Consider the following 26,578-nt stretch of genomic DNA (forward strand, 5'->3'; position numbering starts at 1 on the left):
GAATAGAACCACTGTATGTATTCATGGATATGCTTTTGTATAGACATAATTTTACAGCTAACAAGGTTTATACGCTCATTTAAAAATTATAACATTGTGACTGCCAAATTGTTCATAATAGTTGTTTCAGGCATTCAGTGTTCCAACACAAATCACACCACCAGTGTGACCTTCCCTCCACCAAAGTCCCAATTTCCCATCCACCACCCAGCCTGCTCCCTTCGTAGTCAGAAACACATTTACTTCATATTGTTTGTTTCAATACAAAGGCAAATGGAATTATAAAAGAATAGATCAATTAAAGTCAATGTGTGATAACTGTCATATCTCACAATGGTGTTACTAAAATCATTACCTGAGAATTTACTGGCCTGTTTGGTGCTAGCTGAACTTTCTATGTTACTGGTTTTTGCTTGTTGAACTTGGTGGTTTTCTAGGCAACTTTCCCATCAGATTTGCTGTGGTTTTACTGGGCTAGAGCAATAGCACAGCGGTAGGGCGTTTGCCTTGCACGCAGCCAACATGGCTGACCTGAGTTCGATTCCTCCGCCCCTCTCGGAGAGCCCGGCAAGCTACTGAGAGTATCTTGCCCGCACGGCAGAGCCTGGCAAGCTCCCCATGACGTATTCGATATGCCAAACACAGTAACAACAAAGTCTCTAATGGAGATGTTACTGGGCCCGCTCGAGCAAATCAACGAACAACAGGAGGGCCTTTACCTTACCTTTTACTGGGCTGACAGTACTATAAAAGTTGGAGGTATCGCACAGCTGCATATGTAGACAAGGACACTCCAGGAGTTATTGAGCTGAAGTGATTTGGTGACTTGGTGACATGGTGAGGTTCATTTGTGGGGCTGGGTCATTTCTATGTCTGATGGCATCAGGTGTGGTTGGGTGCTGCTGTGCCTTCAGGCCCAAAGGGGATTCTGCGTAGGAATCCCCATCCTCGTTCTGAGAAGGACCCAGAATTTTTCAGTGGGTAGACTGGTCCCACTTGGGAAAATTCAGTTGCTTATGGCTCTTTCTGAGATTATTTGTGGATTGGGCCATTTCCTGTGCCTGCAGGTATCTGGTGTGTGACTGGGGACTGCTGGGCCTTCAAGGCAGAAAAGGGAACCTGCCCTTGTTTTGTGTTTTTCAGGCCACTCCTGGTTCTGTGTTCAGGGGTTACTTTGGTAACGCTTGGGGAACTATCGACCAAACCAGGTTTGGCTGTGTGAAAGGCAAATGCTTTAACCCCTGTACTATCTCTCCATCCCCACATTTCAGCTAATTTGGATAAATACTGAAGAGATTAGGAACGCTTGGTAGTATGGTAAAAATGTTTAGTTTGGTAAGCAACCACCAAACCGTTTTCCAATTTTGCATTCCCATCACCAATAAATAAGAATTCCTGTTGCGCCATATCCGTGTCAGCATTTATTGTCATCAGTGTTCTGGATTCTGAGTACACATCCTCATAGGTGTGTGCTGGTGCTGTTCTGGCCTGTGTTCTTCAAACATGTCAAGGAGGTCCAGAGAAATAGCTCAAAGGACTGAGCAGAGGCATCACATGCAGGAGACCTGGACTCAGTCCCTGTCACTGCATGGTCCCTGAGCATCTCCAGAAGTGATCCCTGAGCACAGAGCTAGGAGTTGCCAAATCCTTTGTTGCTACCTTGCAGAGTGAAGAACAAACCTAGGGTCTTCGGGACTGTATTCTGTAGAGTGGAGTCAGAGTCCTAAGGTGTGCCGGCTCGACAGTTTACAAAAAGGCCGCTGACATCTGATTGATTTTGTTTTGGGGGCCATACCTAGCCATGTCCAGAAATTACTCCTGGCAGGGTTGAGGAAATGGATTAGAGGGGAAACCTATGGGATGCTGGTGATCCATCCCGGGCCTGCCGCACGCAAGGCGAGCGCCCTATTCACTGTACTATCCCATGGGGCCTCAGATTAACTATTTCTAACTCTGTGAGGCTCCCGACAGTGGTACCCAAGTGTGCACCAGGGGTTCGCAGCCTGAGCCGCCTGAGACCCTGGGGCGATGGATCGGGTGTCTGGATTTTTTACAAGTCCTCCAGGGGCTGCCAGGCCGTGGGTCGCAGCGCTCTAAACCGTGTGGGACTTGCAGACGGCGAGTCCGCAAACGGAACCCCGCGGCCCCGACGTGAGCGAGCCGGAGCCCGAGCGCACAGCAGCGGCGGCGGCGCCGGCGCCGACCCCTCCGGCGGGCGGGGAGGGGCGGAGGCTGCGGTCCCCGCCTCTCGGCCCCGGGCCCGCCGCGTAGTCGCGCGTCCTCCTCCTTCCTCTCTTCCTTCCTCTCCCGGCGGGCTTGCAGGCGCCCTTCCTTCCGCCGGGCGCGATGGGGCCGGGGCGCGGGGCGGCCGCGGCGCTGCTGGCGTTGCTGTGCGCGGGGTGCGCGCTGCGCTCGGGGCGCGCCCAGTACGAGCGCTACAGCTTCCGCAGCTTCCCGCGGGACGAGCTGATGCCGCTCGAGTCGGCTTACCGCCACGCGCTGGACCAGTACAGCGGCGAGCACTGGGCGGAGAGCGTGGGCTACCTGGAGATCAGCCTGCGGCTGCACCGCCTACTGCGCGACAGCGAGGCCTTCTGCCACCGGAACTGCAGCGCGGCGCTCGAACCCGAACCCGAGCCCGAGCCCGAGCGCGCCGCCGCCCTGGCGCGCCACCCCGAGCTGCGCCTCTTCGGGGGCCTGCTGCGCCGCGCGCACTGTCTCAAGCGCTGCAAGCAGGGCCTGCCCGCCTTCCGCCAGTCGCAGCCCAGCCGGGACGTGCTGGCCGACTTCCAGCGCCGCGAGCCCTACAAGTTCCTGCAGTTCGCCTACTTCAAGGCAAGTCGGCCGCGCCCGCCCCGGGCCCGCCCCGGGCCCGCCCACCCGCAGCCCGGGCAGCGCCCTCCACGCTCCGCTGCTTCTCCGGGCTTTGGGGATGACTTGTTTTTTTCCAGACAGCCCCTCCTGGCTACTCCTCCAAATCCTCCAAATCCTGGCTCCTCCCCCCCCGCCCCCACCTCCCCCCACCTTGCCACCGCTTTCCACCCAACTTTACATCAGGATAAAGTACTTTTCCCGAAGGGGTGTTCTGAGACAGAGAAGACGAACGTAGGGTGTTTAGCTCAGTGCGTGGCGCCCGGCTGGGGGCCGATCAGTGCCACCAGGGACCGGTGCGCACACGCTCCTGTGCTCGTACACGCTGCCTTTGCCCGGGGAGCGCGACTTTCCGTAATAAGGCGGCCGAGGACTCGAGGAACGGGCTTGCCCGGTGCATAGGAAGAAGCAGGCCTGGCAAGGGGCACCGGGGCACGGGGTGGATGAAGGTCAGATTTGTGCTCAGTGATGCCCAGCTGTCTTCGTGTGTGTGTGTGTGTGTGTGTGTGTGTTTCAATACTTCTGGATGCTGCTGGCTAAACTTAGCCGCTAATTATAGTTCTTATTCTGGGGACCACAGAGGATAGGCTGAATTCTAGATAAAAAACTTTGATTTAGTCTTCAGGAGAGTGCCCTCTCAAATAGCAGTTCCTGTTTTAGCGCCTTTAAACAGTTGTGGGGTGTGTGTTTTAAAGAGATAAAATGTGTGTGTTTTAAAATGTGTGTGTTTTAAAGAGATATAGTGCGTTTATTTTCATTCATTCATTCATCATCCTGTTATTCGTTGATTGCCTTGAGCAGGCCCCAGTAAGGTCTCTTTCATCCTAGCCCTGAGATTATATTCAAGGCTCTTTAGGAGAATGCGACCCATCATTGTTACTGGTATTTGGCATATTTGGTACGCCACGGGGAGTTTGCCAGACTCTGCCCTGTGGGCAGGCTACATTTGATAGCCTGCAAGTTTGTCCAAAGTAGGAATGAGATAATAAGATGTCATAAAAAGATGTCCCGGGTTCCGGGAGCTGGATTTTATAGTCTCTGAGTCTTGGACGTTGATGCGATTACACGGCGCCAGGGGGCCAGGTGGTGGGTGTGACCCCCGCCTACTGGAATTTGGAGGATCTGGGTGGAGGATGCTCAACTCCAATCCGAGTAGGCTTGGAGATCTCGGCCCCGGAACCCGCGTGGCTTTGTCCCTCTGCCAGTACCTTCATGTGTGCGGAGAGTGGTCTCGGCATGGTGGTGGCTGGTCCTGGAGGTCTTCCGCTGCCGGAGCCCTGGTCGGGGCGGGGAGGAAAGCTCAACCCGCTCCCCTCCAAGGGACCCCGGCGAGGAACAGCCAGGCGCGGGGGCAGGAGACTGCACTGGTCTCGTCCGGGAGCTGGATTTTATAGTTTATTTTAATGAGTATAAAAATACAGCTTCATGGTGTAGGTCCGAGTCTGGAAGCAGCCATATGGTGACGCTTACATGGAACCTTATTTATTTATTTATTTATGGCTTTTTGTACCACACTTGGCAATGAGGAGTGGTTACTCCTGACTCTACACTCAGAAATTACTCCTGGCAGTGCCTGGGGGACCATATGGGATGCCAGGGATTGAACCTGGGTTGGCAGTGTTTAAGGCCAGTGACCTGCCTGCCATACTAATGGTTGGTTCCTGAATTTTGGAGTCCTTGGGCAACTAGATGTGTTTTTCAGATCCCCACTGAGATGGTCCACTGTATATTGTATTCATTGGAGCCTTCCAATGGCACAAAACCTCAAACAGAATGAAAGATGAGGTATTTCTGTTTCAGGTTTTGTATGAAGTATTTGCTTTGTGAATGTTTTGGCAATAATAGGAATTTTACGATAGAATCCATGATAAGATTTAGTTGCAGGACAGTGAAAAATTATGACGGGCTCATGCAGCACTATTTTTTGGGGATGGGGAATCACACTAGTGGTGCTCAGGGGTGACTCCTGGCTCTGGCTCAGGGATCACCCCTGGTGGCTCTTGGGGACCATATGAGGTGCCCGGCAAATGCCCGCCCACTGGACCACTCATCTCCTCTTTTCTCCTTTTAAACAAAACTAAACATTTGTTTGTTTGATTTTGATCCACACCGCAGAGTGCTCAGGGATTGCTCCCAGTGGCCCAGGTGTGGGGTGTGTGTGTGTGTGTGTGTGTGTGTGTTGCAGTGTTGAGGATGAAACCCGAAGCTCCACATGCAATGTACATGCAAAATATAGCCCTTTGAGCCAAGTCCTGGCCCTTATGTCCTTTTTTCAGTGCCGAGCCAGGGCTTCATTCATGTGAAGCACGTGTCTGCCATGAAGACACACCTCTGTCCTGTAATTTCTCTTCAAGATCCTTGTTACGATTATTTACTTGAAAGTTTGTAGACTAGGAGATGTTTTGATATTTTATGCTTTCTATAGGGCAGGGACAAGGTGAGCATATTATAAAAGGATCAAGGTCTTCACTAATTGCTGTCACTGAAAATCAGTGGAAATGGGATTTTTTTTAGGTGGTGTTATTGTGTGGTTTGTTTTTTCCTGAGTGAGACCTAATTCTTTCTTTCTTTTTTTTTCCCCCCAAATGAATTGGTTTCATTCGAGATGACATAGAATCCATGCTAGATCAAACACTTGAGAAGAGTATATACTTTGGCACAGTTCTGGGTTAGGTTTACTGACCTCAGGAAAAATAGCTGAGAACCAAAGGAAGAGCAACCTTACGAATTCTTCCTTTTCTTCTCCTTCTTCTTCTTCTTCTTCTTCTTCTTCTTCTTCTTCTTCTTCTTCTTCTTCTTCTTCTTCTTCTTCTCCTCCTCCTCCTCCTCCTCCTCCTCCTCCTCCTCCTCCTCCTCCTCCTCCTCCTCCTCCTCCTCTTTCTTTTATTTACAGAAGTTTTTTCTTAAGTGTACAATAAGTTCCAAAACACTTCATTCTAGGTACTGCTGGCAACAGAAGCTATGCAGGGAATCCAGATGTTTAATCAGAATTAAAGATCACCGTTTTCTCCAGCATGAAGAACAGCTTACTTTTTGCCAGATTTCTTAATTCCGCCAGTGGCCAGGAGGCCTTCTCCACGGTCTCAGCTTTTAAGTTCCTGAGTTTCTTCTGCTCCTCCTTCATTTCTGCTTGAATGCCTCATCTTCCTGGTCCTTTTCCTTGGCCTGCTTCTTGGGCTGTGCTTCTTGCCACCTTCGCAGCTGTACATGGCACCTGCTTCCCCTTGCCCTAACATTTTATTTTTTTTTCTTTTTGGATTACACCCAGCAATGCTCAGGGGTTACTCCTGGCTCTGCACTCAGGAATTATCTCTGGAGGTGCTCAGGGGACCATATGGGATGCTGGGAATCGAACCAGGGTCGGCCACATGCAAGGCAGATGCCCTACTGGCTGTGCTATTGCTCCAGCCCCAACATTTTCTTTTTATTTTTCTTTTTGGATTACACCCAGCGATGCTCAGGGGTTACTCCTGGCTCTGCACTGAGGAATTACTCCTGATGGTGCTTGGGGGACCATATGGAATGTCAGAGATCGAACCCGGGTTGGTGATGTGCAAGGCAAATGCCCTACCCGCTGTCCTATTGCTCCGGCCCCTAACATTTTCTTTTTAAAAAGTTAATTAATTAATTGAGGTGATGGTAGTAGTTGTGGCCGCACCTAAGACTGTGCTCAGTAGTTACTCCTGGCTCTGTGTGAGCCCTGGCAGTGCTCAGGGGACTGTAGGTGGTGCTCGGGATTTGAACCTGGGTTGTAGCTGAAATGACCGCATGCAAGGCAAGTGCTTCACCTCCTGGGCCACCCTCTGGCCACTGTGTTTCCTGTGTCAGTCTCTTGAGGAGGAAGAAAGTGGCTGGATAGAGGCTCCTACACTCTACCTGGCCCCTGCCCGCTGAACCAGGTGGCAGGAGCTGCATCCTCTCATTCCACTGATGGAGGCAGAGGTCCGAGTTGAACATGGGAGTGGAGATGGTGGTTTGGACGTTAGGATTGGGGGTGGGGTGGGGTGGGTAGACTCAAGCTCTCCTGGTCGTAGTCCCTCAGCATCAGCAAATGCAGGCGAGTCCCTGAGTGTGAGTTCCCTTGAGCTACACCCTGCCACTGCTTCTCATCCCTGCTGCAGGGAGACCGTGGGCCCCATCCCTTTATCAGAGCTTTAATGGCTTTGAACTCCGAGCTTTGACCCTATTTCATAGGCACTGTCCCCCTTCCCTGTTCCTGGCCCCCGCAAACCCCGTCAGCTATCCTCACAGAGAGGCTGACTTTGCAGAGAGTCACGGGCCACTGGCCGGGGTCCTCCTGGGCATCTGGTCCCTGCTTTTCCCTTTCCCCTCTCTTCTCTCAAACCTGCCTGGGGTCTGTCGGGTATAGCCTAGGTGTTTCCCAGACTCTGAGGTGCAGTGGATAAAATCAGCCTTTCCTCCTCAGGATGGACTTTCCTGCTGTAAAACTTAGGCCCCAAGTCAGAGGCTGTGAGACGACCACTATAGCTCCTCTGAGACTGCTCCAGTGATTTCATCACACTTGCTGTTCTAGGGCTGCATTCATGTCCTTGTAGCTGCTGCATGAACCTTTTTCCAGCCAGTGCTGGAAATTACTTCCTAGGACTCTGTCAGAGTGGCTTCCCACAAGACTCAGCACGGATATCTGGGCATCTCTCCTCACCACGCCTGGTGCTCCTCCAGTGCAGACTCAGCCTGGATCCCTATCTGGCTTCTTCCCCCCTTCCATGCCCCCTGCTATTTCTGCTCTCACCCCCCTGTGTCAAAATTCCAGGCGAATTAGAAAAGATGAAGTCATGAAATTTACATACAAGTGGTACTACGTGGAAAGTATCATGTTAAGCGAAATGAGTCAGAAAGAGAGGGATGGACATAGAAAAATTGCGTTCATCTGGGGAACACAAAGTAACAAAATAGGAGACTAACACCCAAGAGTGGCTGAGATTAGTACCAGGAATTTTGCTCCGTGGCTTGGAGGCCAGCCACACATGCTAGGAGAAAAGGGAGCTCAGACAGAGAAGGGAGCACCAAATAAAGGGTGTTGGGAGGATCCTCCCAGGATGGGAGAAGCATGCTGAAAGTGACTACAGACCAAACATGATTGCCACTCAGTGCCTCTTTTGCAAACCATGACACCCCAAAGGAGAGAGAGAACAAAAGGGAGTGCCCTGCCACAGAGGCAGGGTGGGAAGGGGGTGGGGTGGGAGGGATACTGGGATCCGTGGTGGTGGGAAATGGGCACTGGTGGAGGGATGGGTGTTTGATCATTGTACAGTTGAAACCCAAGCACAAAAATTTGTAAGTCTACAGCTGTACCTCATGGTGTCTCACTAATAAAAATTAAAAAAAAAATTTCAGGTGATATCCATAGCCAGGATGTCACTGGGGGCTGGAAGACAGCGCAGTAGCTTAGCACAGCCTCCTTGTAGGAGTTCGATCCCCAGTGCCACCACATGCACCCAGCTCGATCCTGGTGGTGCTGCTGTCAGAGACTCCAGTGAAGGTGGTCTCCTGTCACACTGCAGCCAGGCACATAGAGGAGCAGCACTGGTATCTGAGCACTGAGGCCTCGAGTGTGACCTCTGCAGACACATTTGAATGAACTCATATAAACACATGTGCAAGCACCACCACCAAGAGTCAGGACCCTCAGCTGCTCTGCGAGGATCACAGCCTGGCCCCCTGGTGGGTGCCCCCCTAGGTCATCACAGCTACAAGGACAATGGCGAGTAGAGAGGAAGGTAGGGCAGGGGGCCCTGTGGTGGTTGGGGTTGTGGACAGGTAGGTGTCTCTCCTCTGGTCTGCTTGCCCTTGTCAGCACCCCCTGCCCCCTTCTTTTAAAAATGTATCACTTGTCACTTGTCATGCCGTTGCTCATCGATTTGTTTGAGTGGGTACCAGTAACGTCTCCGTTTGTCCTTGTCACGTGCTAGTGTAGCCCAATGGTGTCTGCTTGCTCCAAGAGCATCAAACCGTTTGTTCAGGGTCTTGATGAAGTCCGACCATCTCATAGGTGGGCGGCCAGGCGTTCTATTGACATCCAGTGGAATCCAGTTGGTAACGGCTCCAGTCCAAGGGTCATCTCCAAATCGCAGTACGTGTCCAGCCCATCTAATTTTAGAAACCTTGGTAAACAAGGCAGGGTCCCTGATCCTTGATTGTCCATGGAGGTTGGAACTCTGGATTCCTTCTCACAGTTGAGTGAAGCGTGATACTCCAAGCACAGCTCTTTTGATTACTCTTTGGGAGACCTGAATAGTGTTCTCATCCTATTTTCGTAGGGTCCAGGTCTCTGAGGTGTATGTCAGTGCAGAAAGAATGGTGGAGTCGAAAAGATGTTCCCGGAGCGGGAGGTTCTTCGTCCTCTTAATAACTTCTTTAACACTCTTGAAGGTGTTCCATGCTGCTCTCTTCCTCCTGCGCAGATGTGGTGCCATGTTTGGGTCGCACCTGACAATACTCAGGGTATACTCCTGGCTCTGAACTCAGAAAGCACTCCTGGCTATGCTCGGGATCATCTGTGATGCCGGGGATTGAACCCAGGTTGGCAGTGTGCAATGCAAATGCTTTAACTGTTGTGTTATTTCTCCGGTCCTCACCCTCTGCTCCTTACTATGGGTCTTCCTTGGATTTCTGTCCTCCTGGGCACTACCCCCCAAGTGCCACCCTTGAAGCTCAGGCCCATAGCCTAGGGCTGCTCTCACAGAACCCACGGGACTCGTGACCCTAGGCTGGGGCATTTCCGCACTCCTCTTTTCACACTCAGCAACCCCCCTTCCCTCTTCTCCTGCCCCCTGCTGAGTTCTCTCTGGTGCACAGAGGACTTTTGTCCTGTGGTCATTTCAGTGTTCAGACCGGACACGTACATTCCCTTGTGTCATCAGATGCAGAGTGAGCTGACAGCTGCCTCAGGATGAGAGGAGATGAGGATGTGAATTTATTTGTGAGAACATGGATATGGTGGTTGTGGCATGTCCGAAGCTCTGGCACTTGGGTGTCCTGCCTCGTCCCAGGACGTGTGTCATGGGCCTGGAACATGGTTGCTCATGTTGCCCTCAGGGATGGTAGTCAGGAGGCTGGCAGGCATGTCCAAAGTGACGCTGTCCTACCACTGAATGAGACTATGAGTGGTACAGAGAGCAGAAGGCAGGACAGGTAACACCAAAGACAGACTCTGTTTGGTCTGTTTGCTTTTAGTCCACATGTGTCCTGGGTCAGGGGCGGGCTGCTCCCAGCTTAGTGCTCAGTGGTCACTTGTAGTGAGCTCGGGGATCGACTGGTATCTCCTGCACGCAAAGTCTGCACTGAGGTGTTGAGCTCTCAGGCCTCAGAGGATGCTGGGAGGTAGAGAGGGAGAATTTACTAGAATGATGGAGGCCAAAGGGAGGGATTTCTTCTTCCTGTTTTGCTCACCATTCAGACTCATTTTGGTTTTTCTTCATTTGTTTTTTGCATATTGGATCACACCTGGCGTTGCACAAGGGTTACTTACTCTTGGCTTTGCACTCAGGAATTACTCCTGGTGGTGCTCGGGGGACTATATGGGATGCTGGGAGTTGAACCAGGGTCAGCCATATGCAAGGCAAATGCCCTACCCGCTGTTCTATTGCTCCAGCCCCTCAGACCCACTTTGAAGAATAGCACCAGTTTATGGGGTAATCCCCACCAGCATCTGCTGGGTGGAGAGAGGAGGACATGGGGGTAGGGGTGGGGCGGAGCTGCAGACAGTGTTGCTGCGGAAGAAGCTCTGTGAGACACTGGATGCATATTGGGCTTTGCCGGGTTCCAACAGGAAAGGAAAGCACTGGGCATTGGGGGTGGCTTGGGAAACACTAACTAGGACGGTATATGCGGGGTCCACGAGGTATGTGTTGTAGCCCAGGCTGGTGGCTCGAGGCTGGAAGGGAACGGGAGAAAGTACAATGGAATGTGGGGGCCCACGAGAGGTGGGGTGCTATCCATGCAGAGGCCTGGTTTGAACCCTAGAACTCTATTCTCTGGAGTACTGTGTCGAGTGATACCCCCTTACCTCTAGCACAGCGCTGGGATCTTTCCCTGAGCACCACTGGGTGTGACCCAACACCCCCAACCCAAATTGGAAACTGAAGGAGAAACCCACCCCTTCCCTCTCAGCGCCAGTGACCATCAGCGAAGGGACATTAGCAGGGAGGGAGTGGAGGGATGGCTACTCAGTCACGCTAGTCCCTTCCTTCTGTGTCCCTCCCCCCCACCCCCGCCAGGGTTTCTCATGGATGAACCCCTGAAGGCTGGGGCGCCCCTTGTCATAAAGTTGTTCAGGCTGGCTGTGTGGTGCAGGGCAGCCCTGAGGTGGTCCTGATGGTCAGGACACTAGGTTGGTCTTTGATTGGGGCACCCTGACCGGAAACTGGAAACCTAAAGGGATGGGTGGGCTGATTGTTCTTGTTTTTGTTGTTGTTGCCACTTGGGCCACACCTGATGACGCTCAGGAATTACTCCTGGCAGTGCTCAGAGGTCCCTATGGGATGCTGGGGGTCGAACCTGAGTTGGGTTGGTTGTGCAAGGAAGATGCCCTACCTGCTGTGCTGTCTCTCTGGCCCCTGACTGTTCTTGTTTTGTGAAACTGCTGCTCTGTTGATTGGCTCTTTCTCATCTTTGTACTTTAGGCAAATAATCTTCCAAAAGCCATTGCCGCGGCCCACACCTTCCTTCTGAAACATCCAGAGGATGAGATGATGAAGAGGAACATGGCCTATTACAGGAGCCTGCCCGATGCCGAGGACCACATCAAAGACCTGGAGACCAAGTCCTATGAGGTCTGTGTACATTTTCACCCTGTGAGTTGAGGTTGCTATTTTGGGGGTCTGTACTTGGCACTGCTCAGGGCTGACTCCTGACTCTGTGCTCAGGGGTCATTCCTGCTGTTGTTCGGAAGACCATTTGGGGTGCCAGGATTGAACCTGGATTTGAGGTTTATTTATTTATTTATTTATTTTTGCTTTTTTGGGTCACACCTGGCAATGCACAGGGTTACTTCTGGCTCTGCACTCAGGAATTACTCCTGGCGGTGCTCGGGGGACCATATGGGATGCTGGGAATCGAACCCGGGTCGGCTGCATGCAAGGCAAATGCCCTACCCACTGTGCTATCACTCCAGCCCCTGATTTGATTTGAGTTTTACAAGCAGCATTCTAGAGGCATAATTAATCTTTTGGAGTCACAGGTAAGTATTCATTTACAACTTGGCGAATTTTGGCGGGTATATGTCATCGCCTCCATCATCACGAGAAAGAATCTTTTCATCCCCGTTTGGGTGTTTCATGGTGCTGTTTTGCAGCCAGACCCTTTTAACCTTAATGAATGAACTGATTTGCTTTTCGTGGTGTTGGGGTGGAAACCAGGATGTTCTAACGACAGGGCAAGTGCTCTACGACTGAGCCTGCAGTCTGCGTCCCACAGTTTGGCGTTGGTGCGGACTCCGAGCCCTGCAGGCCAGTCCTTGGATTTCTGTCACCGTAGACTTTCTTTTTTACAGTGCTCGGGAGTTGCTCCCAGTGGTGCTTGGGTGACCAGGCAGTGCCAGGGTCAAACCTGGAGCCCCTACATGCAAAGCATGTGCTCCTGGCCTCTTAAACCTGAAGTGATTATCAAGCACCTGCTATTTTTTTTTTCTTTTTGGGTGGTGTTGTGTTAACCCAGTGATGCTCAGGGGGTTACTCCTGACTGTACTCTCAGGAATTACTCCTGGCAGTGCTCAGGGGACTAAATGGGTTGCTGGGAATCAAACCTGGGTTTGCCGCGTGCAAGGCAAATGCCCTACCTGCTCTGCTAGCTCCAAGCACCTGCTACTTTTGAAATTACTAGCTAACTGAATAAGTAGTGTCCCATTGTAAAGAAAATAGAAAAAGCTGGAGAGGGAATGGAGAGATAGTACAGTGATCAGCGTTCTAGCCTTGCATGCGCTGACCTGGTTTCGATCCCTGGTACCCCATGTGGTCTGCCGAGCATTGACGGGAGTGATCCCTGAGTACAGTTAGGAGCAACCTCTGAGTGGGACTGGGCGGGACTTCAAAACAAACAGACTGAAAAATAAATAGTATGGCAGGGAGGGCACTAGCTTTTCATACGCTGACCTGGTTTCGGTCCCTGGCATCCCATATGGTCCCCCAAGCATTGATCTCTGAGCACAGAGCCAGGTGATGTTCCTGAGCGTCACTGGGTGCGGCCCCTCCCAACAAAACAGGACATGGGGTGTGGACCAACCCTCCCCTTCTCCCCAATAACAACAGCAGCAGAACAATAATCTGGAGAGAAGCCGCTTCTGGCCGTGCGTATTGCTTCATAACTTGCCTGAATGGAACCCGCTGCCGGGGAATAGTCCTTGTGGGGTGGGCAGGCTGTCCCCTGCACGTCAGGAGCCTCACCTGCTTCTCCTTGCCTTCCAGAACCTGTTCATTCGTGCCGTGCGGGCCTACAATGGGGAGAACTGGCGCACATCCATCACCGACATGGAGCTGGCCCTGCCTGACTTCTTTAAGGCCTTTTATGATTGTCTGGCAGCCTGCGAGGGCTTCAGGGAGATCAAGGACTTCAAGGATTTCTATCTGTCCATAGCAGGTAGGGTGTGTGTGTGTGTGTGTGTGTGTGTGTGTGTGTGTGTGTGTTGTGTGTGTGCGTATGTTGTGTGTATGTATCTGTCTAAAGTAGGTATGTGTGTGTATGTTGTGTGTGTGTGTATCTGTCTATAGTGTGTGTGTGTGTGTGTGTGTGTGTGAGTGAGACCATCATCAGCACAGTATGAAAGGGAGGGGAATGTGAAAGAAAAGAAAATCCAAAACACCGCAAAAATGCTGGGAGACAGTGCAGCATGCTGAGCGTGGACTCTGGTGTAGGAGGCCCGGGTTCGATCCCTGGCACTGCACGGTCCTCAAGCACGGCCAGGAGAGACCCCCAAGCACTGATCTGGGGGTAGTCTCTGAGTACTGCCAGTTATGACCTAAAATAAAAAAAGAACCAAAAATGCCACTCACTTAAAGAAAAGTCCTTTTGTATTTGTCATTTCTGGTTTTTGGGCCACACCTGGCATAGTGCCCAAGGTTTCCTTCTTCTGGCTTTGTGCTCAGGAGTCACTCCTGGTGGGGCTCAGGGAACCATGTGAAGTACTGGGGGTCTGAACTAGGGCTGGTTGCCTGCACAGGAAGCCCTTTGCTCTCTGAGCTATCTCTGCTCCCTGTATTTCTCATTTTGGGTGGGGGAAACTTCCCAAGCAGTGCTCAGACATTCAGGGGCTACTCCAGGCACTTCTTTTTTGTTTTTGGGCCATACCCAGCAGTGCTCAGGGCTTACTTCTGACTCTGCGCTTAGGAATTACTCCTGGTTGTGCTTGGGAGACCATATGGGATGCTGGGGATCAAACCCGGGTAAGCCACATGCAAGGCAAATGCCCTATCCGCTGTACTGTTGCTCCAGGCCTGACTCTGGGCAGTTCTTGTTGCATGACTCAATGCAGGGCCCGGTGCTGGTTTGACCCATGGTACCACTAGGCTGTTCAGAAGGCTGTGTGGTACCAGGGATGGAATTCTGGTCCTTGTTCATGTAGGCCATGCACTCTCACCCCTGAGCTATTTCCCACCCCTGTAGCTTTTATTTCTTCATTATAAACCTACTTTTGCACAGTGTTTATGAACCACTTTTATAATTCCCTTTGGTAATAATCCTTTGGCCTTGAAAAATATTGGTTGCTTTTTTTTAAATTGATTTTAAGGAACTTTGTGTGTTAAAAAAAATCTAGCCTTATAGCAAAGTGGCAAGTATTTCATCTTGTACGTTTGCGTGGGGAGGCAGAAGTATTAAGAAAATGAATGAAAAGAGGAAAATATTGTGTCTCTTCTTCCAGATCATTACATAGAAGTTCTGGAATGCAAGATACAGTGCGAAGAGAGCCTCACACCTGTGGTTGGGGGCTACCCAGTGGAGAAATTTGTGGCTACCATGTATCACTATTTGCAGTTTGCTTATTATAAGTGTGAGTAATCCTCTTCTCCAGTTTCTGAGCGAGCACCTGCAGCCTTCTGGGGCCCGGCTCCCCTCCCTGGAAGGACCTACCCGAGGCTGTTGTAAGCACAGCTGACAGCTGACTCAGGATGCAGACCTGGGGCCCCAGGGGGCCTCGAGGTGAGGGTTCAGATTCCAACTTGCTCCCAATCCCCGAGAAAAAAAGAAAGCCATGAAGATTCCAGCTCTTGCACCTGCTACCTGGTCGCAGTCTTAACTTCCTCCTCTGTAAGGTGGAGACAAGGCCACCAGGTGTGGCCCTGCTGGTCCCCACATGGACCCCGCGGCAACCAGACAACTAGAGTTAGGACTAAGGTCCTAAAGTTGTCCCGGGTACATTGGGTTCACAGCCCCAGCTCTGGGTGCTCCTGTGTGGGCAGGGAGTGAACTCTAGACCGGCTTCCACTCTTCCTCTCTGAGTTCCTGCATGCTGTATCTTTCCCAGCCCTTCCTTCCGGTGGGCCCTGCCTTGATTGGAGGGTTGAGGGTTCATCCTTCAGAACATTCCAAGTGGACAGCAGAGAAAAACCATGAGGGAGGAAGTAGCTCTCTGTGCAGATTTGGGGTTCTGCTGCGCTGGAATGATAGCCCAGCGAGTAGGGCGATTGCCTTGCACGTGGCTGACCCAGGTTCGATTCCTCTGCCCCTCTCGGAGAGCCCGGCAAGCTACCGAGAGTATCCCGCCCGCATGGCAGAGCCTGGCAAGCTCCCTGTGGCGTATTCAATATGCCAAAAACAGTTAACAACAAGTCTCACAATGAAGACGTTACTGGTGCCCGCTTGAGCAAATCGATGAACAATGGGAGGACAGTGCTCCAGTGCTCCAGTGCTGTGGCTGGCGTATATGGGTGCAGCCATGGGAGGGCATGCGGGCAGGAAACCACGGTCGCCTACCTTAGCTGCATGCTAGTGTCTGCCTAGGTCTCTCCCCCTCCCTAACCAACTCTCCCCCTCCCCCCCAACCAACTGCTGCTCTGGAATTCCAGGAGGTATGGGACAAGTGGGAGCGGGGAGTGGGGAGCAGGAGGTGGCTCTGACCACAAAGGTCCTGCTTCTGCTGTTGCCATTTTATTCTTTTATTTATTTATTTATTTTTTGTTACTACTGAAACACCATGAGGTACAGTTGTAGATTTACAATTTTTTGTGCTTGGGTTTCGATTATACAATGATCAAATACCCATCCCTCCACCAGTGCCCATTTTCCACCACCATGGATAATATCCCTCCCACCCCCATCCCCCCATCCCCCCTGTCTCTGTGGCAGGGCAATCCCCTGTGTTCTCTCTCTCCTTTTGGGTGTTGTGGTCTGCAAAAGAGGCTTTGAGTGGCAAACATATTCAGTCCATAGTCTACTTTCGACATGCATCTCCCCTCCTGGGAGGATCCTCCTAACACCCTTTATTTGGTGCTCCCTTCTCTATCTGAGCTGCCCTTTCCCCTAGAGTGCCCGGCTGGCCTCTAAGCTATGGAGTAATCCTCCTGGTGCTGATTTCAGCTATTCTTCGGTATTAATTTCCTATTTTGTTACTTTATATCCCCCAGATGAATGCAATCTTTCTATGTCTATCCCTCTCTTTCTGACTCATTTCGCTTAGCATGATACTTTCCATATTGTACCACTTGTATGTAAATTTCATGACTTCATCTTTTCTAAGAGCTACATAGTACTCCATTGTGTATATGTACCAAAGTTTCTTTAACCAGTCATCTGTTCTTGGGCACTCAGGTTTCTTCCAGTTTCTGGCTATTGTAAAGAGTGCTGCAATGAACAAACAAGTGCAGATGTCACTTCGACTATACATTTTTGCCTCTCTGGGATATATTCCCAGGAGTGGTATTGCTGGGTCAAATGGGAGCTCAATTTCTAATTTTTTGAGAATCGTCCATACTGTTTTCTAGAAGGGCTGAACCAGTCGACATTCCCACCAACAGTGAAGGAGTGTCCCTTTCTCACCACATCCGCGCCAGCATTGTCTTTTTTTTTTTAAATGTAGGAGTACTACTATTTATTCAGCCACTGATTAGCTGATTGAATTGGGCATGAACTCCACCTTACTTTTCTTTTATTTTCATTTTTTATAATTTTATTTAATGAATCACCATAAGAGCAGTCATAAAGCTTTCAGGTTTAAGTCTCCATCATACAATGAAACACCTGTACCTTCACCAGTGCCCATTCTCCACCACCAAAACCCCCAGTATGTTCCCATCCCACGTCCTCCCCCTACCTGTGGGGCAGATGATTTCCACATTACGCTCTCTCTTTACTTTGATTACATTCAATATTTTGACATCAGACCCACTGTTGCCATTTTATTCTTGGTTGGGACCCTCCTTTGGTGATGGTCTCCTACCTTTAATTTAGAGAGGGGGAGTGTATTTGAACCATTCCTTGTGGTACTCAGGGCTTACTCCTGGCTCTGTGCTCAGAGATCACTCCTGATGGGGCTCAGGGGACCCTAAGGGGTGCCAGGGATAGAACCTGGGTTGGTTGCAGGCCAAGAATGTCCCCTATGGCTTACTGTCTCTTTGATTCCCCCTTCGCCTCCCATCTTTTCATCCTCTCTCCTGCCCTTTTTGGGGAACACTGAAAACCTTAATTGCTAAAGTGAAAAAAAAAGTATGTATATGTTTATTATATGTTTTTGTTTTTATCGATAATCAACTTTTTTAATTAAAAAATTCTTTTTTTTTTTTGGCCGGGGGGGGGGGGGCACATGTGACTTTGCTCAGGGCTGACTCCTGGCTCTGAGCTCAGGGATTTCTTCTGGTGGGCTCAAGGGGCCATATGGGGTGCCAGAGATTGAACCCGGGGTTGGTCATATGCAAGGCAAATGCCATACCCCTGCTCTGTATTATTATTGCTCCAACCTCAATAATAAGCTTTTTCAATTAATTTTTTTTAACCCATATGCACTTTTTTTTTTTAATTAGTGAAACACCATCAGGTACAGTTGTAGATTTACAAATTTTTGTGCTTGGGTTTCGATTATACAATGATCAAGTACCCATCCCTCCACCAGTGCCCATTTTCCACCACCATGGATCCCAATATCCCTCCCACACCCACCCCACCATCCCACCCTGCCTCTGTGGCAGGGCATTCCCTTTTGTTCTTTCTCTCCTTTTGGGTATTGTGGTCTGCAAAAGAGGCATTGAGTGGCAATCATGTTCAGTCCATAGTCTACTTTCAACATGTATCTCCCCTCCTGGGAGGATCCTCCAAACACCCTTTATTTGGTGCTCCCTTCTCTATCTGAGCTGCCCTTTCCCCTAGAGTGCCTGACTGGCCTCTAAGCCTTGGAGTAATCCCCCTGGTACTGATCTCAGCTATTCTTGGGTATTAATCTCCTATTTTGTTACTTTATGTCCCCCAGATGAATGCAATCTTTTTATGTCTATGCCTCTCTTTCTGACTCATTTTGCTTAGCATGATACTTTCCATGTGGTACCACTTGTGTGTAAAATTTATGACTTTATCTTTTCTAACAGCTACATAGTACTCCATTGTGTAGATGTACCAAAGTTTCTTTAACCAGTCATCTGTTCTTGGGCACTCAGGTTTTTTCCAGATTCTGGCTATTGTAAAGAGACGCACTGGTCTTTATGGTTACTCCGGGCTTGATGCTGGGGGCACCGTATGATGTTTTGGTGTTTTTAGGTTGTCCATTGGAGTGGGTGTACCAGCAGGATGCTGGGAGGTACCATAGAATGTCGGACTCTGAGCAGTCTCCATGTCTTCTCCTTAAGATTGTTCATGAGAAATTTTCGGAGCTGACATTCACACCAGGTCTCCCTGAGGAAGGGAACAGAAGCTTCTCAGCAGCCACGAAAAGCTGCTGCCCTGGTCGGGGCAGCACCAAGATTCTGTTGACCACGCATGCTCTTTGCAGAATTTCCCCTGCCTGGGTGCCTGGTGGGAGTAGCTGCAGTAGCCCTGGCCCCGGATGAGAGGCCAGTTCTCAAAAATCTTTGTGCGTTTTGAGGGCTGGAGCAATAGCACAGCGGGTAGGGCGTTTGCCTTGCACGTGGCCGACTCAGGTTTGATTCCCAGCATCCCATATGGTCCCCTGAGCACCGCCAGGGGTAATTCCTGAGTGCAGAGCCAGGAGTGACTCCTGTGCATTGCTGGGTGTGACCCAAAAAGCAAAAAGTAAATAAATAAATAAAACAGGACATTAAAAAAAATCTTTGTGCTTTCCTATGAGGCAGCAGAGAGCCCCCCCCACCCAGTTTTTAGGATTTCATTGTCATGCTAAGGGGCCAGCTTTCTCCTCGGCAGTGTTTTTGCTGTGAACAGTCCCCTCTTAAAAATATGAATGATTGCTCATTTCTTTCAAAGAGGCTTGTTTCTTTCAGATAACCAAACAACTCAGACCAATACCGAGAAATACCCAAAGCAAGCCACCTCCCCGTCTCCCCACTTCCCTTTCATCCACTTGGAAGAGCCTTGTGTCAATGAGAATTGTGAAAATTGTGTGGGTGGTGTAGAAGAGTTATGGTATTTAAATAGGGGCATTTGCGCTGGGAGGCCCATCACCCTGATTCAGCATCCTGCACTTTGGCAGTCTTGGGCTCACAACCGAAAGAGTTTTTGGGGAGATGAAAACACAAGCTAGCGTTTTAATTTCATATGCATGAAAACCTGTGGAGTCCTTGGCTGAGTGACCCTTGGGGCACTCAGGAAGGCGCCCCTCAGGCTGCTCATCCCTCTGGGCATGGCTGGGACCAGTGAGGCTGGAGCTGGGCACACAGTGATGTGGAGCATATCCAACTTGCCTGCAATACCAGCGTTGGGGGAAATTGTGGCAACGGCTTCTTGGCGGATAAGTTCCTTTTACTCGACGTACTCCTTCCTAGGGCTTTTTCATTTTTGGAATTACAGGCAACCATGTGTATAAAATTCATGTCCTGGGACTGGCTTCTTGAAAGTGTGGCTCATCCTGAGCTCTTTCTAGATGGTCCACAGATGTGAACAAAATGAACGCTGTCATTACAGAAAATGACCACTGGGTGGTGCGCTTGAGTCACCCGCATCCTGGAGTTTCTTGGACCAAACCCCGCTTTACTCAAAGCTGGTGGGATGTACCGGAATGCAAAGGTCTTGTCACCTTTTCCCTCTGCACTCTTCAGAATCACAGGTGGGGGTGACCAAAGAGGGAGGAGCAGCCTCCGAGGGATGAGAGGGCAAAGGTGGATTTTCATCTCCTTAGTGCAGAGTCCAGTGCTTTTTGGGTTTCCTAGTCTTGGTTGAGGTGTTCAAGGGCTACGTAGATCTGAGACCTTCATCCTTGATCTAGATACAGTCTCCCATCTTCTTGATAATAAACTTTTAAAATTATTTTATTTATTTATTTTTTTTACCTAGGCTCACTGCTATTTATGGCTACTCCAGGCTTGATGCTAGAGGGACCATGTGATGCTTAAGTGTTTCTAGATTGTCCATTAGTGTGGGTGTACCAACTGGATGCTGGGGGGTACCATACAATGTCAGACTCTGAACAGTCTCCCTGGCCTCTCCTCAAGATTGTCATGAGAAACTTTCAGAGCTGACATTCACACCAGGTCTCCCTGAGGAAGGGACCAGATGCTTCTCAACGGCCATGGAAAGCTGCTGTGTTGGTTGGGGTAGCAACACCAAGATCCCGTTGTCCACAGATTCTATTCTCAGAAGTTCCCCTGCCCCCTGAGAGCCCATCCCTGTGTCCCATCCTGCTCAGGCCAGGCTCTGCGGCCCCTCAAGTGCTTACACGTCATGGCGTCCATAGGCTGTCTCAGGAGATGCTTGTGTAACTTCATCCTGGATGTCAGGTTGCCACGGAGACGCCTGGCACCCTGTCACCTGCCCCTGGAAGTGTCATTATACCTGGTGACCTTCCGAGGGACAGGCTGCAGAGAATGAGATGGGGCAGGATCATGATCTTTGGCTTGAGGAAGGTGCCCTTCCAGGTGGGTGACTGGACAGGCTGGGCCCGACAGCCATGACTGAATTCCTGCTCCTCTTTCTCCCCTGACCAACACCAGTGAATGACCTCCAGAACGCAGCCCCCTGTGCTGTTAGCTACCTGCTCTTCGACGCCCAGGACAAGGTCATGCAGCAGAACCTGGTGTATTACCAGTACCACAGGGACAAGTGGGGCCTCGCCGATGAGCACTTCCAGCCCCGGCCGGTAAGAACCACAGGCCGCGCTCTGGGTTTCCACCTCCCCGAGGCCATGGGCTGTTGCAGATATGAGGAGAACCTCCCCCTCCTGTCGTTTTTGTTTTAGTCTCCTAACAGTTTGGTCTTTTGATTTCTTCAGCCTCAGGAGAAACTGAGATATGCTTCATGTCTGATAAAAATCACCTTCTCCAAATATACAGTTTATTTAAATTTTTTTTTTATTTTGGGGGGCTTTTCTGGGCCACACCCAGCGCTGCTCTGGGGGCTACTCCCAGCTTTGTACTTAGGAATCACTCCTGGTGGTGCTCAGGGGATGCCAAGGATGAAACGTGGGTTGGCTGCGTACAAGGCAAACTACCTGCTGTACTATTGCTCCGGCCCACAGTTTATTTTTTTTTTAATTTTTTAATGCTTTTATTTTGCTTTTTTGGGTCACACCCAGTGATGCACAGGGGATACTTCTGGCTCTGCACTTGGGAATTACTCCTGGCGGTACTCGGGGGGAACCATATGGGATGCTGGGAATCGAACCCGGGTCAGCTGCATGCAAGGCAAATGCCCTACCCGCTGTACTATTGCTCTGGTCCCCACAGTTTATTTTTTAGTTTGGTTTCTGGACCACCCCTGGCAGTGCTCAGGGCTGCTCCTGGGGCACTTGGTGCTTGTGAGGTGGTCCTGATGGTACTCCAGGAGACCTTGAGGTTCTGGGGAATCAAACCTGAGCCTCCCCCATTCAAAGCAGGTGCCCAGCCCTGTGAGCCATCTGCCCAGTCCCTGGAGTGTGTAATGCATAAGGGGCAAGGGGAAATGTCTTTTATTTCCTTGGCATGAAGTCTTGCAAGCACTATCACTCTCTGAGTTCAGATGTTTCCGTCACTGCCCCGGATAAATCTGTAAAGGCCACTTCCCCTGCTCCGTCTTGCCACGATTGGTCATCATAGCTCTTCTTTGTCTGTACAGGAAGCAGTTCAATTCTTCAATGTGACGACACTCCAGAAAGAGCTGTATGACTTTGCGAAGGAGAACCTCATGGATGATGACGAAGTGAGTGGCCATGCCCAGCACACAGCTGCAGGAGAGGATGCGATTCCCCTCTTGGCTGTCATCCCGGACCTGAGAAACAGGCCTGTGGAGAAGCACAGCTTCTGGGGGTATTTTTCTGAGAGGCAGAGCTCGGATGAACATGGCCTTCTTGGAAAGCAGGCCGAGTGCTGTGAGGCTTCCTGACAGCGAGGATGGAACCATACTCAGGGATCCCCTGCACTCACCTTCCTATCTCTTTTGTCTGTTTGTTTCTGGATGGTTCCAGGGGGAGCTACTCCTGGTTCAGTGCTTACAAGGCAGAGAAAAGTTGTCTCCCTGGCAGTGCTCAGGGAGCATGTGGTGCTTGGGATTGACCTGGGTCTCCCACATGTAAAGCCTGGGCTCTAGCCCTTTGTGCTCTATCCCTCTATCCCTGGACCCAACTGTAAATTTTTTTTTTTTTTTTGGATGGAAGGGTCCTCCCAGTTGCCCTCCCCATTGATTCCCCAATGGGAGCTCAGTTGAGACTGATGGTGCTAGGGATTTCCAGGACCACAACCAGTGATGCTCAGATGATTATGTGGTTCGAGAGATCAAGTCAGGATTGGCCACATGCAAGGCCACATGTATCTCTTCAGTCCTCAGTTGTCATTTTTAACTTACCTTGCATTCTTAGGTCGGATAGATAGTACAGCGGGTGGGGGACTTGCTCTGTACCTTGACCTGGTTTTATCATACATGGTGCTGCTGGGGACCTCCAGGGCTATACCTGTAGAACTGGTTGGGGGTGGGGATCGGGAGCCACACCGTCGTAGCCAGGAGCAAACTCCAGGCATGCATTCTGTTGCTGTGAGCTTGCCTTTTGGTTGCAGATCAAGCTCTTTTTTTTTTTTCTTTTTGGGTCACACCCAGCAATGCACAGGAGTTACTTTTGGTTCATGCACTCAGGGATTATTCTTGGCGGTGCTCAGGGGACCAGTGGGATGCTGGGAATTGAACCTAGGTCGGCTGCGTGCAAGACAAATGCCCTACCCACTGTGCTATTGCTCCAGCCCCGATCAAGCTCTTTTTAAAAAACTTTTTTGAGGGGGTCTGTGGAGTTTGGGCAGTACTCAGCAGTACTTGGCTGTAATCTCTGACCTGAGAAACAGGCCTGTGGAGAAGCAGTGCCAAGTGCTTAGAGTCACTCCTGCTGAACTGTGGTCAGGGTAAGTGCCTTAACAGCCCCATACTCTCTTTCCGGACCTCTGGATCATACTCTTTTTTCTGTTTGTTTGTTATTTTTTTTATTTCTGGTTTTTGGATCATACCCAGCAGTGTCCAGGGCTTATTCCTGGCTCTACACTCAGGGCTTATTCCTGGCTCTACACTCTACACCTCTCTGGAGTGCCGGAGAGAGGGTCTGGAGTGGGTAGGGTATTTGCCTTGCATGCGGTGGCCCAAGGTTCGATTCCCAGCATCCCATATGGTTCCCTGAGCACTGCCAGGAGTAATTCCTAAGTGCAGAGCCAGGAATAACCCCTGAGCATTGCCGGTTGTGACCCAAAATGCAAAAAAAAAAAAAAAAAAAAAAAAAGGGCGAGAGAGCAGCAGGTGTTTCTGTGTGAACTGCTTGAGAGGGGGTTATAGGGGGCCTGGGGCAATACGGAAGTGGGGACAAAAGTCAGGGTCTCTCCGAGGTGACTGGACTGCCTGTTCCACTCAGGTCATCTGTGGAAGATGCAGGACACTGAACTCTAAGTTCACCTGAGGTCGAAGCCAGGAGAGCCCAGGAGAGGGGCCTTGGGTCCTGGGCAGTGGTGACAGGCTGGTCCTGCTTGCAGAGGCAGCTGGGGAGTCTTGTGGAGGGTCTCTGCTCCCCAGAGCTTGATGGCCCCCATAACAGACGCTTAACGGAGTGCCCCCTTGACTCTTGCAGGGAGAGGTAATTGAATATGTGGACGACTTCCTGGAGACGCAGGAGACAGGCTAGTCACGGCAACCAGAGACCTGCCTTGGACATTCTGGAAGCAGTCTGTGTCTTCCTTTGCTCGATAGGCCGCGTGGCCGATACCTCAAGGTCTTCTCTTTCCTCTGTGATGTGGAAGGAAAGGCCCCATTTCTCACTACACACAGCCCAGGGTGAGCCTGCCGTTCCTGTGTCCACATCGCCTGTCCATCTTCACCCCTGCCTCCTGTGTCCAGACCCTCATCTTCATTGTCACCCCAGTGTTTCCCGTGTCCACATCATCTTCCCCCTGTTCACGCTGGCCTTCCTTGCCATTTTGGGTAGAAGCAGTCTTCGTGGTTTGTTGTTTTCCCCAGGCAGGAAAAAACAAAAAACAAGACAAAACAAAACAAACCCCCAAACAGTATTTTTAAATAAGAAAAATACTTGAAAAAGATTATTATGAAAACCTAATTTGATCTTCCTGGGCACCCAAGACTTTAGAACTTTATCCCTATTTCCTGAACCAGAAAAGATGGCGGAGGTGCTCTTCTGCTCCCCAGGGTGACCTGCACACGGGCTGACCTGGACGGTTTCTGGAACCCACTGGAAAAGAAGTTGGGTAGGCCACATAGTATACAGAAATGGGACTTTTGCATCTCTGACGTCTTTCAGTAGTTGGTTGATCCCATGGGAGGACCTTGCTCAGGTCTTGTAAGTATAAAAGTTGAAAATAGATGAAAGGAAAAGGAGCCTAATTGCAAACATTTTCTCAGTGAGTATTTATTGAGTACCTACTTTGCTCTCGGCATTGGGCCGGCCACTGGTGATACAGAAAAGACTCTTGCCTGCATGGATCCAACATTCTACAAGGAGGGACAGACTGCCAGTCAGCAAAATACAAAGGCGAGAGATCAGCAGGTCATAATCATGATGGAAAAAAATCAAAACCCAAAGGAGGCTGGAAGGTCTAGAGATAACACTGTAGCTTGAACTAGGTGGGCTGGCTGGAGACGGATCTCAGCAGTAGACCACCTGCCTTGCATGTGTTAGACCCTAGTTTGAATCAATTAACCAAGCATCACAGTCACTTAACCAAGCGGTGGGTCAGGAAGGCCTCACAGTGTCAGATCAAAGCATAGAGAGCAAGTGCAGAGAAGCAGGCCTCAAGGAAAAATACTCCAGACAGGAACACCAGGTGGGTATCGTATTTGGAATGGTCAGGGAACAGAAAGGACGCCAAGGAGTGGGCAAAGGGAAGAACAGGGAGGGAAGGCAGAGAGGCCTGAATGTCTGGGATGGGTAGAATAAAGACCTCCTTAGGCCTGGTAAAACTTTGACTTCTCCGCTGAGTAAGATTAGGAGTCTCTTGTAAGTATAAGCAGAATATTTCTTGATTGACTGGCATTACATTGTACCAGTATGAAAAAATCAACACGAGCAGGGGGTAGTAGATGCAGGTAGACCAGTTAGCCCCGCTATTGCCAAGTTCCAATCAAGAGAGATGCTACACCAGACCTGGGCAGTAGTAATTGAGATGATGGGAAGTGGGTCAATGCATTAATTTTGACAGCAAGACCAAGATTGGCATGGCAGGTAAGAGAAAGACTTGCACACAGTGTCCTCAAGGTCCTTGGACTGAATAAAGGGAATCATGGAGCTGCCACTTCTTGATGTGGGGAAGGTGGTTGTTGAGTGGCTAAGCCAGGAAGCTGGCACAGAGCAGGCAGCTGGGATTGAGAAGGGGAGTTCCCATTAGCAAATAAAACTGGAGCACTTTCTCACAACAGGTCTTGAAGGAGTGCTTGAGATGGTGACCTGCATGCATGTGCTTTATTGGGACCGGGAGTGTATTCAGAAGCCCGTGAAGGCCTCTCGGAGTCTGAATCTGGCTGTGGGAGGCTTCACAGGGCACAGGGGTGAATCTTTGAAGCAAAATATGGTCTTCTCAGGGCAGTTCTTCCTCAGGAATCAGTGGACGGGCGCATTTCAGGGACTATGTGGTGCAAAAGATCATTTAGCCTAGGGTTTGAACATGCAAGACTTGTCCACTAACACCAGAGTCACATCCTCCGCCCCCAAGGCCATTCTGTTTATTTGGTTGTTGGTTTTGGCCACACTAAGTGATGTTGAGGACTTACTCCTGGCTCTGCACTCAGGAATTACTCCTGGTGGTGCGCTGGGAATCGTATGGGGTGTCTGGGATTGAACCCGGGTTGGCTGTGTGCAAGGCCGGTGCCTTACTGTACTATTGCTCCAGCCCCCTGCTCCTCCTGGGCATTATTTAGTTGGGGGCTGATACCCTGAGTGCAGCCCACAGGCTCAGATGGAACTGTGAGGTGCTGCTCAAGGAGAAAGGTCTGGGAGAAGCCCCACAGCACCCCCTGCTGGGCCCAGGCGTGTAAATGGAACTTGAAGCTGAGGCTGGCTGGGTCCTCTGTGAGATAATTTGAGTCCTCTCTGTGAGGTAATTTCAAGGCAGGAGAAAAGGGCCTAGAACCTAGAATATCCCCCTAGAAGTGAGAAACATAACAAGAAGACAGAGCGGAGCCTGGGGTG

At 50.5% G+C, this 26,578-nt stretch overlaps 1 protein-coding gene and 1 pseudogene across 2 annotated transcripts; one reads left to right on the forward strand and one right to left on the reverse strand.

Moving 5' to 3' along the window:
* Positions 1-2,283: 2,283 nt before the first annotated feature.
* CRTAP (cartilage associated protein) lies at positions 2,284-24,798 on the forward strand. Of its 2 annotated transcripts, XR_008794495.1 has the most exons (8): positions 2,284-2,835; positions 11,517-11,666; positions 13,296-13,467; positions 14,747-14,875; positions 20,931-21,076; positions 22,030-22,113; positions 24,011-24,213; positions 24,583-24,798. XR_008794495.1 is itself a non-coding variant. In XM_056129471.1 (7 exons), exons 1-7 carry the CDS (start codon positions 2,347-2,349, stop codon positions 24,062-24,064), a joined length of 1,224 nt encoding a protein of 407 aa, XP_055985446.1. In that variant the 5' UTR covers positions 2,284-2,346; the 3' UTR covers positions 24,065-24,575. The 2 variants fall into 2 exon arrangements, 1 of the variants encoding a protein (XP_055985446.1); XM_056129471.1 differs by lacking the exon at positions 24,583-24,798 and having other exon boundaries at positions 24,011-24,575.
* LOC130037584 (translation machinery-associated protein 7-like) lies at positions 5,898-6,080 on the reverse strand (annotated as a pseudogene).
* Positions 24,799-26,578: the final 1,780 nt, after the last annotated feature.

Source organism: Sorex fumeus, unplaced genomic scaffold (assembly GCF_029834395.1).
Source record: "Sorex fumeus unplaced genomic scaffold, SorFum_2.1 ptg000072l, whole genome shotgun sequence".
Classification (NCBI taxonomy): Eukaryota; Metazoa; Chordata; class Mammalia; order Eulipotyphla; family Soricidae; genus Sorex; species Sorex fumeus.

What these genes read in the sequence shown, in the direction of transcription:
- CRTAP (XM_056129471.1), top strand. Translation starts at nt 2,347, where the DNA reads ATGGGGCCGGGGCGCGGGGCGGCCGCGGCGCTGCTGGCGTTGCTGTGC. An exon ending in TGCAGTTCGCCTACTTCAAG is followed by an intron (nt 2,836 to 11,516) that starts GCAAGTCGGCCG and finishes TTTGTACTTTAG; the next exon opens with GCAAATAATCTTCCAAAAGC. An exon ending in ACCTCATGGATGATGACGAA is followed by an intron (nt 22,114 to 24,010) that starts GTGAGTGGCCAT and finishes TGACTCTTGCAG; the next exon opens with GGAGAGGTAATTGAATATGT.